The sequence below is a fragment of the Fundulus heteroclitus genome, chromosome 1, assembly GCF_011125445.2.
Source record: "Fundulus heteroclitus isolate FHET01 chromosome 1, MU-UCD_Fhet_4.1, whole genome shotgun sequence".
Lineage (NCBI taxonomy): Eukaryota > Metazoa > Chordata > Actinopteri > Cyprinodontiformes > Fundulidae > Fundulus > Fundulus heteroclitus.
Genome location: NC_046361.1, coordinates 10357202 through 10372439, shown reverse-complemented (window position 1 = coordinate 10372439; position 15238 = coordinate 10357202). Strand labels below are relative to the sequence as shown.

Below are 15238 nucleotides of genomic sequence, written 5' to 3'. Positions count from 1 at the left end.
TTGTGCCAAAGAATCGCGTGTTAAAATAACAATTTAGGACGAGAGACAAACAAGAGAGCCTTCAGCGCTGAAACATACGTCATCACTGGGGGACTATTTGCTGCCACCCAAAACAATAAGCTACGTCATTCAGACGCGCGAGGAAGCTGCTGTTACTGTATGCACCAAATTAGCCGCGCTTTTGTTTATTAAAAAGGCACCAATATACACGTTTATGTTGATTATGTTGTTTGCTTGCTGCTGTTGTTCTCCGGTTTTAGGAAGTCATTTTAACAGCTGACATTTTTTTTTTTTTACTAAGCAACAAAAAGCGGAATGTTAAGCAACTGAACTGCTGCGCCTTACGCATCGCTATCTGCAGGAACATTCTTCTCCCCTTCGATCTTTGTTAAGAAAAAAAAAAAAAAAATGACAACTCTGACGAGGCAAGACCTTAACTTTGGACAAGGTAAGACAGCCACAGTAATAAAACCGGTTTATTGGAAGGTGTGTAGGTCTGAGCTCTTGTTAAATATAGCTGCTGTTTGCACTTTTTAAAATAAAGGCCATTTGAGCATGAATCAAGCTAAGACCTGTCAGGGCTTTAGTTATCAAATAGAACATCGTGCTAGTTTGTAGCGACAGAGTTCCGTCTAACTGTTTTATTCTTATTTCAAATAGCAAGAAAATGGTAAAGATACATGAAAGATCAGGCGTTTACTTTTTGTTTTGTTTTACAAGCAACACCAGATTGGCTAAAAATAAACTTTTGATTGGCTTTTTGAAGGCTAAAGGTTTGGGGCTGAATGAAAGCGCTCTATGTCCAGTCTGGATATAAAGAAAACACAGATTACACATAATAAACATGTGGCTGTGAGCTGAAACAGTGGCTTCATTTTTCCTGTTGTTTACTGTACAGATCCTAGCAAAGGTATTAATAGCAGTGGCGCCTCCAGAAATGTTTCATAGGGGGGGGTGGGGCCCAGATGGAGCCACTTAAACTCTTGGGGTGGCACTGAAACTAAAAGCCATAATTTCAGGATTTTATTCTACTGTTGTAGTAAAGCTGCCTTTAGAAAACTATCAGAAAGACTTAAGTGAACGCCTACTAATATCTTTTGGTTTTTAATATTTCTCTTTTGGATTTTTAATGATCTAATGTGCCAATAACAGTACAGTTAACATTTTGAGTTAAACAACAATTCTTTTTTTATTGTGTAATTATATTTAGAATAAGGTTACATTTATTAATTTATTGGAAAACAAAACAGTTACTAGGGGCAAGATAGTAATATATATATATATATATATATATATATATATATCCTTGCTTTTTTATAATGGATAATGTATGCAGATTCAGTTGGGTGTTACTTTGGAGTATCTGTAGGTAAGGAGGCTTACAATAATAGCTTCCAACACTCTTTTAGGGGTAGTTCAATCTTTTTTTATATATATTGAATTATTTGTCACATTAAAAGGGAAGGTCATCAGAAATAGGCCCAACAGGTTGGTTCTGGGAGACAGAAGAGTGCAGATACTTGCCAAAAACACACGCGTCACATTTACATTCATTTTCAGCTACATGTGCTTGTTGGTCAGGCCGTTGCTTTCCCACCGAAATTCTAGGTGGAAGGGAGCCAACTTTGGGACTGAAAACCTAGAATAATTTCACATTTTCCAACAAAGCTTTTTCTTCTTTTCTCATTGATCTGTTGATTTGACTGATGTAAGGTGATTGAACAACTTCCCATGTCCGTTTGGTTCATGTTGGCACACTAATCCTCTCTAAGTGCATTCAGGTTATTCCTCTCTTCCAGTGGTTGCTGACGTTTTGTGTGAGTTCCTGGAGGTTGCCATTCACCTCATCCTGTACGTGCGAGATGTCTATCCCTCTGGAATCTTTCAGAAGAGAAAGAAATACAACGTACCTGTGCAGGTAGAGATTTCTGGAGGAATGTACATCACCTTTAACGCCGGTCTTGTTTAAACGTCTGACGCTGCTGTTTTGATTTTGCCATGTTTTTTTTTTTTAGATGTCCTGTCACCCTGAGCTGAATCAGTACATCCAAGATACTTTACACTGTGTGAAGCCGCTCATTGAGAAGGTAAGGTGAGCCCAGAGCTTGACGGGATCGCTTTACTTGGTCACGCTTATGGTTTATTATCTGTACGTCCTAGAACGATGCAGAGAAGGTGGTCGTGGTCATCATGGACAAAGAGCATCATCCGGTCGAGAGATTTGTGTTTGAGATCTCCCAACCGCCTCTACTTTCAGTCAGGTTTCCGACCACCTTTTAGACCAGCCCTAATTGGTGTGAAATCCTTTCTAAGGCCGTTTATGATCGCTGACTGCGGTAATTGTTTGTCACAGCTCAGACACTTTGCTGTCACACGTGGAGCAGCTGCTGAGAGCGTTCATCCTGAAGATCAGCGTGTGTGACGCCGTTTTAAACAACAACCCGCCAGGTAACAGGAAGGACGATCATAACATCCCAATCCAGAAAGATTTAGAATGACATTGCGTGATTCTAAGATGTTGAATTAGGAGGTCGCTAACAGAAAAAACAAACAGTGAAATGTGGTGTTGTTGCTTCAGGTTGCTCTTTCACGGTGCTTGTGCACACCAGAGATGCTGCTACACGCAACATGGAGAAGGTTCAAGTCATTAAGGTGAGCACTGGGTATACAGCGCCCCGTAGAAGTCTTTACACCCCCTACACCTTTTCACGTTTTGTTTTGGAAACTACAATCTTGTGTTGTATTGAGATTTTTTTTTGTTGTTGTGATGGATCAAAATCTTAAATGTGTGGTTTGGATTTATTTTGTTCAGCCCCTTTACCCTGATGCACCTGAATAAAATCCCGTTACTGACGAGGAAGTCGTAACAACTAGCACCTCAGGAAACATTTACCTGTGCAAAGACCCTCAGAGGGGCGAGGCGTGCGTCTTCTTGTAACCATCAGTCAGACAGTCCTTTAGAAGTAAACGGGAAGTGTTGCTAGAGCAGTAGAGCAGCTCTATAAAACCCGACTAACTGTTAGAGCAAACAAGACCGTCTGGAAACTGGACTCTGGGGAGCAATAAATTAGTCACTGTCAAAACGGAACTAAACAAATAAAACCCACAACTAACTAACAACCCAAAAAGCGTCCTGAGGGTAAGCTAGATAGTTTGTACGGTTTTTCTTTACAAAAATTATGCGTTATTTACTTCTGGTTGAGATTTGTGCTTATTCTTTCTATCATGAAAATACTGATAGATTAGCTGACAGATTATAAAGAACTTTGCAAGAACATTGAAATAAATGGTTCTTCAAGTTATTCTTTTTATTATTGTTATTGAACTGTTAATTTCCCCTCCCTCATTAATCAGATAGTACAACCCCCTTTTTACGCTCGAAAATGTGTTTACTTTGTTAATGGAATTGTCTAAATAGGTAGAATTTGAGAAGCGGTGGCATTTTTCACATTAGGTGGCTGTCTGCTTATCTTTGCGTTTTTCCTCTGTTGTTTTTGTTTCAGTCTTTAGTTGCTCTTCAGGACCAGTTTTATTTTAAACATTTTTAGTTTACAGACAAATGCACTTTAGTTTTTGGACCGTATACCAAATTAAGCCGATGGCGTTTGAAGCTGCATTTCTTTTGCTTGTAGTTGTAACAAAATTAAATGAAAATAATTTATTCATCACTGGTTCTTCCTGACTTTTGACCTTATCTAGAAGTCAGATTATGGCCTTTGAACCTGATGTTTGTGAATCCCCTGGTCTGTCACATCATATCCCAGTTAAATACACTGTAACTGAAATGTTACCAAATGTGAATAGGTTTAAGGGGTGTAAATACTCTTGTGAGGCTCCGAGGGTCTTTTCAAATAAATCCAAACCACATATTTCTGAGGGTGTTTTTCGTTCTGTATGCACTCTGTACATACAAAATGACAATAAAGTTGTCTAAGTCTAAGTGTCGATTGTTCATTTGGAAGTCAGCTGCTGTAATATGTAAACACAGAACAACCATTTTCAAGAGTTTAGTCGCTTTCGCCCATTTGCCTCTAGGATTTTCCATGGATTGTCGCCGATGAGCAGGAAGTTCACATGAAGGAGCCGAGACTCATTCCGCTGAAGTCCATGACGTCCGACATAGTTAAAGTGAGCTGAAAGGAAAAACAGATGCAAATGTCGATGTGATCTTTACATGCGTAGAGCATGCAAAGGCCTCCGGTGATGCTGTTTTGCCAAATCGTCGTTCATGGCGTGTGTTTAGGTGCCACTGTTTACTCTTCCTCATATGTGTTTGTTTCACAGATGCAGCTCTACGTGGAGGAGAGAGCCCAGAAAACGTAGTGAGAAACGACAGACCACGCTGGGCAAGCGCGTCGGTGACAGCTGCACAATAAGCTGAATATTTATCTCAGCCTGTCGGCGAAAGATTGATTCTTACGAAGAGACGCCGTCAGGAAATGTTAGCTGTTCGTCATGGAATATATCTGAGGTGCTTTCCTCTCGCTGCATCTTGCCTTGTGCATCAGACTGAAACATTGGGCCGCCGTTTGATGAATCATGAATTAAATATGCTGGTTGGAAAGCCTATTTGTGTGTGGGTGTGGAATAGTAACTCAACTTTGGGTGTTATGAATACAATTCAATATGTGCTAAATGGTTCTGTTCTGTTCTGTCTGACTTAAATGTACAGTTTTTTTTTTTAACGCTGTTGTACTTTACAAAATTCCATGATGCATTTATTATGATTACAGTAGGTAAGTCCAAGAAATGTAAATTTCTTCATTTGTTGCCAAGTCATGATGTATTAGAATTTCATCATTCATGATGGTAGTCTAAAATATTGATTTGCAATAAATAAATAAAAAAAGAATCCTGTAATTTATTCGTGGCAATGATCTTGGACACGGATGAGATCAAACCCCATAAATGAAATAGACTGTTTGTCAACTAACCCGACTCATGGTGGAACCAAAACAATTTGTGGAAAGGAGGGTTCAAGGGAGAAAATGGGTGCAGCAGTCTTCCTGCAGGATCTAAGTCAGTCCCTAATGGTTTTCCTGGACTAAGGGGGCTTTTTACATTTTTTTCTTGTGCATGCAGATGCAAACCCTCTCGCCTGCTGCCAGTGCTGTGCAAGCTCTGCAGTGGTGGGAGCAGGATTGGACATTACTAGAACCCTCATTACAACTAAACTTGTCACCTTGGAAGTGTTGAAGCACTAGAAAACCGTTCAGGTAGCTGCAGTGTTCTTGGTGATTTACTTGCATGGGAGGCAACTTTAATTCCAACAGATGATGGCTTATTGGTGGTGTCTGTTAACAGAAGAAGACGGGAATTATTACATTCTCACATGTTTTAATTCTGAATATTTTATGATATCAAAGCTGTTGGCTTTGTACATCTGAGGCCTTTGCACAACATTCTAACAACAATGTGAATTATCCGCTCTATAACTAAAGCTGACAAATTTGCAAAACAAATTTGTTTTTCCACTGGAAAAATCTTTGGCTATAGATTTTCCTATTTCTTTTTTTTTTTAAACAGCCACTTTCCTAAAGATCACACAGTCATTTAAAAAGGATAAGCCAAAAAGAAACAATAGAGAGCAGAAGGACTGGGGGATTTGATTTGAAAGCCACTTGGAGAACAAACTTATAACAAGCTGTTCAAATAATCACAGTTTCTTAGTCATCTATTAACTGTCCTGTTACTACGCCATGAAGCAAATCTCCACCAGAATGGGACAAAACAGCTTCTAACAGACTCCACTGATCATACTGTCAGTGGAGGGGATCGGCAGTGTCAAATAAAGGAAGGCACAGAATAGAGAAATGGAAAAGAAACATGCTTTATTATGTCTCAGTGGGGAAATTCAAGCGTTTAATCAGCAAAGCGACAAATATATGTCTATATCAGATAGGTGATGAGTTGCTCGGAGGAGTTTTGATCAAACCCTGAGGGCTTGAAGATAGACATTACCATTTTAACATGACACGCACACTTTTCTAGTACATTCCCCTGAATGAAAGTGTGCAGAGGGCCAATTAGATCTCGTTGTGTGCCAAAGTCCAGCCTGTAGTACGGGGGCGCTCTCGTCCAAGAAGGAAAATACTGCATGTATTGTATTCTAGTGACGGTGCTCTTTCTGCACATAGAGCCCAGCGCTGGACAACTTTATATGTGGCCAAAATAAATTAGACCTTGGCTTCTGAAAACTAGTCTCCGGCTTCTTTGTTAAGGCTGCCAACAAAAGAGCTGAGTGATAATAAAAAACGAAAAGTTAACATCTCTTTGGCTGAAATAACATCAGAGAGTAGCTTCTTATAACCGTCTACCAGTCTGACATCCATTCTTCGCTACCAGCTGGGAGATGTTTGAGGGGTTTCTTACATGTACGGCCCCTTTCACCTCCGTCTGCAGCATCTCAATGGGTTCAAGAGCTGGGCTTTGACTAGGCCCAGAACTTTCCACGTTTCAACTCTCAGACATTGGTCAGTCATTGGTGGATTTGCTGACATGTTTTGGGTAATTGTGCTGTTGCACGGTCTGGGTCTGCTTCAGCTTAAATCTCTTTTTCTCATGACGCGTCCACCTCCATGCTTTACAACTGGCACGGGGTTCCTTTCCTGCACCTAAGTATGGCTACCTTTACTGTAAGTATCTGCCACTTTCAGACCATTTTCTGTACGGTGAGATGGTTCGTCTGAAATTCTGCTGAGACCTCTTTAGATCCCTAGACCTATAAACTGCTGCAATCTTCTTTCTGCAGAACTCAGGCAGCGCCTTAGAGTCTGACCACGGTGTTGACTCTTTCTTCAACCTGCAGGAGAGCACTAAACTAAATGTCTGAAGTTTAAACAGGATAAATGTCCTTCAAAATCTCAAGTAATGATGCAGTGATAATGTGCAGCTGATGTGCCCCACCTGTGTTAGATCTTAGCCAATTAAAGAGGAAATAAATGCGGGGGGTGTCCTAATTTAAGTTTTATCTGCATATTGTAGTACACAGCCTGTTTTTGTTTCACTATCAAAAGCACTATTTTAACACTTTATCGCACCAGACATTTATACAGTAAGAATTGCTGTTTTTACTTTTTAGATTAGTTTTTTGCTGCTGATACCCTGGACATTTCAGGGATAAATAATAGTGTATTTCATTCTGTTATGAACAACAAATATTCTGCCTAAAGTTGTGTTTGCACTATTTTGAATTCATTAGAATGTATTTATACACCCCACACCATTGTCTTTATTATATATTCCCTGTATTATATTATATTATATTATATTATATTATATTATATTATACAGTGATGGACTGGTGACCTGTCAAGGGTGTACCCCGCCTCTCGCCCATTGACAGCTGGAGATAGGCACCAGCAAACCCTCGCCATCCCAATAGGGATGAGCGTGTTGGAAAATGGATGGATGAATATTATATTATATTATATTATATTATATTATATTATATTATATTATATTATACATGACTGTTAGGTTAATTGGCTTCTCCAAATTGTCCTTAGATGTGAATGTGTGCGTGAATGGTTGTTTGTCCTGTTTGTCTCTGTGTTGCCCTGCGACAGACTGGCGACCTGTCCAGGGTGTACCCCGCCTCTCGCCCAGTGAATGCTGGAGACAGGCACCAGCACCCCCCGCGACCCCATGAGGGATAAAGCGGTTCGGAAAATGGATGGATATATTATATTATATTATATATTGGTGCAGAAAATTGGAGCCCAGAAAAAATCCACATATGCAATGAAATAGCTCCCCCCCCCATATATATATATATATATATATATATATATATATATATATATATATATATATATATATATATTGTACCTTACCGTAAACATTGCTTGTTTTAAATTCAGAATAGGCAATGTGCAGTTAACTGAGGGCGATTTGAAGTATATAAGATCATGTTGCCATTAAAATCTTGATAAACTTAAGCTGTAAATATGTCAATTCCCTATAGTCGCTCGTCTTTGTCAGAATAATTTGGAGTGTTCTTGAGTCTTTGTCACAGTGCAATAACCTCTATTATCTTGCTGTGACTCAAACAGCTCCAGTAGCGCTCAGACGACCTTTGGTACAAGTCACAGAAAATGGTTTGGGTTGAGCAAAGCTCAACGCTGAGGCAACAACAGGAAATAAGAACAGGGCAGCTACTCCAACATTTCTGAAATCTGATCGGAGAAACAATACGTTCAGGAGCCTACAATGATTTATTAAGCTTGTCATCCATGTATTCCTGTGAAACTCATAAAACATGTTTTCCTTCTTCAAATCATTTTTGCCAACTTCCTACCTGCTACCAGGGTGGCTGATTCTGGACACAAATCCTCTGGTCGGTTTACTTCAAGGTACGGTCGTCATTCATTTAGTTTTAATTCATTCTTAATGAAAGTTTCCTGCAGCAGATTGTCTTTCTTTGCTGTTAACTGGAACCCAACAACCATGGCAAACAAATTGAATAACGTAAATGCTTACATAACATATGTCATTATTTGGATGTTTATGAAATTTGTGTTACATACAATAAATATGGGTACTTCAAGAAATACATCAAAGACTAGCTGTTACTGTTGGTAGCACGTAAGAGGCAGACGAAAAAAAATGTCCAAAGTAGGAGCTATGCAGCTATTAAAAGTATGGCAAGGTAATTTATCATAAAATGGTGTGCTTTGGGCTGCACAGTGGAGCAGTGGGTAGCGCTGTTGCCATGCAGCAAGTCAAGTCCTATCCTTGCCTTCTTTCTGCATGGAGTTTGCACGTTCTCCCTGTGCATGCGTGGGTTCTCTCTGGGTACTCCGGCTTCTTCCCACAGCCCAAAAAACATGACTGTTAATTGGCTTCTCTAAATTCTCCTTAGGTGTGAGTGTGTGCGTGAATGGTTGTCTGTCCTGTTTGTCTCTCTGTGTTGCCCTGCGACAGACTGGCGACCTGTCCAGGGTGTACCCCGCCTCTTGTCCATTGACAGCTCGTGTTAGAAAATAGATGGATGGATGGATGGATGGATGGATGGATGGATGGATGGATGGATGGATGGATGGATGGATGGATGGATGGATGGATGGATGGATGGATGGATGGATGGATGGATGGATGGAGTGTGCTTTGGTCTATGGACCTACTACATGATCGTAAAGAATCTCCAAATCGTAACACCACCACTATCATGTCTGCCTGTCAGTATAATGTTATTCATCTAAAACACTTAGTTTGAGGTCCAAAAAGGCCCCACAGATTATTTCCCCCAAAAATTCCTGAGGGATAATCAAGATGTTTTCTATTGTTGGTAAACGTGAGAAGGCTCAGTACCGTTCCACGTTTTCTCCCTTTGTGAACGACAGAAACAGAAACAGCCTCTGGAACCCTTTCCGCACTCATAGATGTCAGTGAGTTTGTTTCTCATCCACTGAATTGTGCGGACCGTGGGTGATGTGTTGCTTTTTCACCAGCATTTTGCTTTTTGATGTGTTTTAGCCAGCATCGGGTGGTCAGACGGGTTCTAATTAGGGGTTCTACAGGTCAGAGAGTGATGAGGCATGGGTGTGGCTAGTGATCTTTGTGAATACAGCACCGTAGGTCTTGGATAAAAAAACAAAACATTTGTTGGTTGGAACACAGGGACTAATAAGAACACTAGAGGCCAAACCGATGCCTCTTTTACCTTCAGCTTAAAATATCTCTAAATCTGCTCCTAGAGACGTATCAACCTTTTTGATTTAAACGTGTTGGGTTATTTGCAGGGCTGGTGGGGGCATGTGGGATCTCTGTGCTGTGCTCCCTGTTGAGAGTGCATCTATTGTTAGAGGAGAGGTGAGGAACATTTCCTTATACACATGCAAGGTTTCATTGTTGTTCAGTGTCGTCATGTGTTCATTGGCTGAGATACAGCAGTCATGTTTCTGCGGTGGCTTGAATTTGTTTTTTCTACTGATCATTTGTGTCCCTTGTGTAAACTTTCCTATAATTTGCAGCTGGAATGAAAGACACAACGAAGGCACGTCGAGCGTGAGGTCAAGCAGCAAGCCGGTGAGGGCTAAGCATGGACTTTTTGGAATGCTCCAGTTTTTCTTTGTGACTGGGATACTGGCCGTAGTGGGGTCCCGAGTGGTGTCGCTGGTGGTACTGGAATTCTGCCTGCGAGCCGTCTCTGGACTGCTTACAGCTGGACCGGTAAGGTAATAGCACTTTAGTGACAGAACCCAGTGATGTCTGTCAAACCCAGATTGTATTTGATCCTTTTGTGAAATCCCACAAAAGATGCAGCACTTTGTCAGCTTTGCTTGCCTCGGTGTTTTTGGGATCCTTGGTAGGCCTCATGATGAGCGGTCCAAATTGTCTTATTCATATCAATTTCCCCAGCTCTAATCCTTGGGTCACACCGAGCTGCATGTTATACATGCTTCCTTGATCAGCAAACAGGTTTAAGTTGTAGTTGATCGCAAATTGTTGTGAGGATTTATTCCTTAAATCAAGCGTGTTGGAGCAGGCACCCATCCAACAGTGTGCTCCGACGTTCAGGTTCAGCGACACTGACTTCTACAGTTACACAACTATAGTTTCATGCTGTTCTTATTCGTTTTTTGGAGCATTTAGAGGGAAAACCAGACTTTTTGTTTCATTTTCCTTTTTTTCATGGGGCAGGAAGAGTGCATTGCGGTTTTATGAGATGGAACAACACAAATTTGTTCATAATTGTAAAATTGTAAGGAATATGATACATGGTTTTAACTTTTTTTTTAACCAATAGCATCTGAAATGTGTGTTGTACCTTTTGTATTCAGGCCCCATCATGCACTACTTTACAGAATCACCTTTTGTTTGTGGCTTTTTTATTTTTTATTTTTTTTTTTTGGGGGGGGGGGGGTATGTCCCAACCAGCTTAGAGAGTGACCTTTTTGTCCATGTTTATTTCATTGTAAAAATAGCTCAAGCTCAGTCAGACTGGATAGACAGCATGTGTGAACACCAGTTCTTACCACACAATCCTAGTCTTTTGCAGCCTCCAGGATTGCTCTGTGTTTCACATTATCAACTTTTTTTCATCTCCCCTGTCCCTGTTCAAGTAAAGCTCATCCAAAAGATGATGTTGCTACTGCCATTATTTCACGGTGAGTTCAGGGTAATAAATGCTCGGTGATGAATTTCTGCTTCATGTAGCGTCTTGCATGCAGGCCAAGTAGTTCAAATTTGGTTTTATTTGACTAGGGTCCCTTTTCCCAAAGATCATTGTGTCCCCTACTCGGCTTATGAGAAATTTGAATTAGGACGACACATGGCTATCTGTCAACAATAGCTTTCATCTTGCCACTCTTCTGTAAAGGCATGAGTTTGAAGTGATGGCTTTTCTGTCAACAGATGGGTTTGACAGAGCTGTGTATCTTTGCAGCTCCTCCAGAGTCAGCATTGGCCTCTTGGGTGCTTTTCTATAATAACGTTCATCTTGCCTGGCCGGTCAGTCCCCTTTGAATGATAGTTTCGGGCTGCATGCCTACCTAGTGTGACTGAGTGTAGCTCAAGCTAAAGCTGAGAACAAACGTGTATTTATTTGTTGTTGATGCACTTATGCTGACATCGTCCACACAGATCACACACTGGAAGCGATTTAATGCACACAAGAATATCAAAGACCGTGATTATTTTTGTGTATAGCTAACATCACACGTATCTGTATTTATCAGACAGAATGAAACGTTTTGCGAACCAAGAGTAAAACCATAACATTGCACCAGCCGCCTACTTGTTTAACATGATATGATTAAACTTAACAGTATATACCAGGATCCCAGTGGTGTCCTGGTGGGTTTTAGCATTTTCACGCTGAGTTATGGCGTGCAATTAAACAGCCCCTGTGGTGTGATTGATCTACCATATCCTCTCCTCCCCCTCCCAGGAAACCAGGAAGTATCTGCAGCAGCTGTTAGTGCAAAGCCAGTTCTCCCTGGGCTGCGCCATCAGCTGCAGTATGCACTTTCTCCACGAGGGGGCGTCCCAGCGTTGGCTAAGCCTCCTGCTGGCAGCGGCCCTCAGCTGGTACCTGGCAAAGAAGGCAGCGGCCCTCCTGCACCATGTCGTTGCTCTGTATAAGCTCCACAGCTCCCAGCGCTACTGCGGCATTTGCATCAGCCTGCTCACATCAGGATGTCATCTGCTGCCCATGCTTTGCAGGACCATGATCATCGCCTTCTTTGTGGCCGTCCTGGGAGCTGTGTCGATCATCAACCAGCAGTTTCTCTCTGCCACCGAGGCCTTGAGGTTCTGGACACCGCTGACCATCTGCTACACATTGTTGGTGGTGTACATGCAGGGTGAGGGCCATGTCAAATCACTGAAACTCTGCATTACAAGGTGTCCAATGTTAAGATACCACAAACATGGCTTTGAGCATAAGGAAAACATCCATGCTTTATTTATTAATTTTTTCCCTTTTTTTTTTGGGGGTTGTTAATTAATTATATGTAATTAATTAGGGTTATTTGATGTTTTTGCCGCCGGGTACAGCCACCCATTCCTTGTTCATTCCAGTATTTTGAAATCCTGATCCCACAGAAGAGCAGCATCGTCTGCCGAGCAGCCAAGCTCTCCTCAATGCAGTCGTGGTGCGTCTCGGGGGTCTGATGGTCTTGATGCTGACTGTGGGGCGCTGGGCCGACGTGCTCCACATCCTAATATGTTTCCTCGGCGAGGCCAGCTGTCTCATCCCAAACATGGATCTGCTGGATGCAGCATCCTCACAGGTCAGTCTTTTTTTTTTTTTTTTTTTTCCCTGGAGACCAAGTAAACTGGGGCAGGATACCAACGTGTTTATCAAACTGTGTCCCGGGACGGAAAAGAACGTCTCGAACTTTTATCCCAGGAGGGGGGGGGGGGGGGGGGGGGTTTAAGAGCCCCATGACAGATTTAGGTCAGAGTAATCTCTAACTTGTACAAAAACAAGCCTACTTATCCTTTCGCAGATCTATTTTTACTGTAACGAAACTGATGTATTTGTAAAGCCCTTCCAGGTAACACAGAGCATGTTAAAAACCAAACTATTTTGGAATACGCTCACTTGGAAAAGAAGTGGAATCTAGTGAGACAATACCAAGAAGTAGATTTCAGTAATTAGTTAAGTTCAAACCTCAATCATATTTTGGATAATGATATTAGAACATTAAGAATCTTGAATTTAAAACTGCAGGAGCAGAGCTAATCCAGCACTAATAAGCATTAAGACCAGGTGCCAAATACTGCTCTGTTCAGTTAAGTTGTGTTAATTGTGCATCTTAAAGGTGTATTAGAGTGACATGAAATGCAAATTGAGGGTTCCACTGGTGACTGATCTTGGTTTCTACATGGGCTATCACCTCTTATCAGCCTGGTATGTCCAGAGATTGGAGCAGAGACCTCTGGCTCTTTATCTATGTGTTCTTTGATCCAATCCTAGTTAAGCTATATTAGCACAATGTTGAAGATCTCTTTGCTTTGTGTTTTAAATAAAAAGTAATTTGATCAGTGTTAGGATTTTTTTTTTCATGTTTTTTAATTTGTGTAAATATCGTTACATTGTGTAACCATGGTATTCTTAGTGCTGGTAATCTTATACTGGCAAAGTTAGAAACTACTGATCAAGCCCAACATATGGGTGGCGTTATGGACTCTGACCTGAACTTACAGAGACACATAAGGACCACTACAAAGTGATCCTTCTATTGCCTGAAGAACATTTCCAAGACTAAAGAACTAATGTCCCAATGAGGAGCTTGAAAAACACAACAGTGTGTTAATCTTCAGTCGAGCTGATTGCTGCAAAATTGTGTAAAATGCCAGACAGTTGCAGCTGATCCAGAACGCTTCTGCCCACTCTAAAACTTAGAAAGTAGAGCACATCAGCCTTGTTCTATACGTAGACTGGCCTCTAGTACCTCAGAGAACAGCCTTATTTCTTTTAGTTTATACACCACTGAATGGCTAAGGCCTAAATATATTCAAGATTTCTTGCTGGCATATCAATGTTCAAGACCACACAGGTGTTTTAGTTTGTCAGGTGTACTCTGCATTCCCAGATTCAGAATCAAACCAAACGTGGAACAGCAGCATTCAGTTTTTATGCTCCACTAATCGGGAGCAGACACCCAGAAAATTGCAAAAGATCCTGAAACCCTGGGTTGTTTCAAATCAAGATTTTAACCCCCAACTTGTTTAGAGATGCCTTTGACTGTTGTTTTTGAACTATTGACTGAAACATCATTAATTTTAGTCTGTAGTCCACTTTCCTTTCCTTTAACCCCTTCCTCCCTCATTTTTTTATTGTCTGGTTGTTGAAATGTTCTTCAGTTGGTATTCCAGGAAATGCTGCTATCATATTAAAAGGAATTACATTTTTTTGCTATCGCATTTTTGTAGGTGTCAAAGTAACATTTTTGTCCATCCATCCATCCACAGCTGCAGGGTCACAGAGATTGCTGGTGCCTGTCTCCAGCAGTTTTATGAATATAGTTACATTTTCTCACTAAAGCATTGCTATAACCTAAGTATTCTAAGCAAATTTACCTGTAAATGGCTAGAATGTAAAGACTTATTGGGAAATATTCTACATCTGTAGCTAAACAATATATCTCCTAATCTTGTATTTCATGCAGTTTTCTATCATGTGCTCTCCACACACAGGATGAAGAAGATTTTACAAACTATGCAACGACAGCGCGTCGACAAACGTCACGAACACACCAGAAGCAGCGTCAAAGATAGCATGGACTATTCTGTGGAAGTCATAAGCAAACATCAGATTATTGACCAGTTTTTTTGTTTTTGTTTTTTTTTAGACCTGTAGCCTATTGCTGGATCTTTTCATAAAACTATTCTTATGTTATTTAATGCAGCTGTTCTATAACACTAACAATAAATCACTGCTCTAAACATGTGCTTTTGTTTTTATTGATGAAGGTAGGAATTTAAGACAGAAAATTACTTGTGAGGACAACTGTGTATTTGAATTTATAGTAAAACTCACAGCTCTGGAAATATGGCTTAACTTGTGACTAAAGAGTCTTGTACATATTTTATTGTAACTTTGGGGTGTGTGTGATTTGCTTCAGAATGATTCTGATATACTGTTTTATATTAGAATAATATAAAATATTAGAATAATATTATATTAGAATAATATAAAACAGATATCTACACACAAATATATTTGCTCCTAACAGTATCTTTAAAATGAGAGCAAATAAGCCCCTATTATTCTTTTTTTCTGTTG

The 15238-nt window shown here is 40.5% G+C and overlaps 2 protein-coding genes across 2 annotated transcripts; both read left to right on the top strand.

The window, feature by feature from the left end:
• Positions 1–117: 117 nt before the first annotated feature.
• On the top strand, positions 118–4852 carry mad2l2 (mitotic arrest deficient 2 like 2). Its single transcript, XM_012862019.3, has 8 exons — positions 118–448; positions 1800–1918; positions 2016–2087; positions 2161–2261; positions 2354–2448; positions 2579–2652; positions 4036–4128; positions 4285–4852. The coding sequence occupies exons 1-8, from the start codon at positions 409–411 to the stop codon at positions 4321–4323; spliced, it is 633 nt and encodes a 210-aa protein (XP_012717473.2). The 5' UTR covers positions 118–408; the 3' UTR covers positions 4324–4852.
• A 3169-nt stretch (positions 4853–8021) lies between these two features.
• tmem82 (transmembrane protein 82) lies at positions 8022–14900 on the top strand. Its single transcript, XM_021316118.2, has 6 exons — positions 8022–8354; positions 9744–9813; positions 9975–10173; positions 11894–12308; positions 12550–12737; positions 14650–14900. Exons 1-6 carry the CDS (start codon positions 8261–8263, stop codon positions 14728–14730), a joined length of 1047 nt encoding a protein of 348 aa, XP_021171793.2. The 5' UTR covers positions 8022–8260; the 3' UTR covers positions 14731–14900.
• The last annotated feature ends 338 nt before the right edge of the window (positions 14901–15238 follow it).

Excerpts from the sequence above, each read along its gene's own strand:
- mad2l2 (XM_012862019.3), top strand. The coding sequence starts at position 409 with ATGACAACTCTGACGAGGCAAGACCTTAACTTTGGACAAG. Across the intron at positions 1,919-2,015 it reads AATACAACGTACCTGTGCAG|ATGTCCTGTCACCCTGAGCT; the intron begins GTAGAGATTTCT and ends TTTTTTTTTTAG. Across the intron at positions 2,653-4,035 it reads AGAAGGTTCAAGTCATTAAG|GATTTTCCATGGATTGTCGC; the intron begins GTGAGCACTGGG and ends ATTTGCCTCTAG.
- tmem82 (XM_021316118.2), top strand. The coding sequence starts at position 8,261 with ATGTTTTCCTTCTTCAAATCATTTTTGCCAACTTCCTACCTGCTACCA. Across the intron at positions 9,814-9,974 it reads CATCTATTGTTAGAGGAGAG|CTGGAATGAAAGACACAACG; the intron begins GTGAGGAACATT and ends TATAATTTGCAG. Across the intron at positions 12,738-14,649 it reads TGGATGCAGCATCCTCACAG|GATGAAGAAGATTTTACAAA; the intron begins GTCAGTCTTTTT and ends CTCCACACACAG.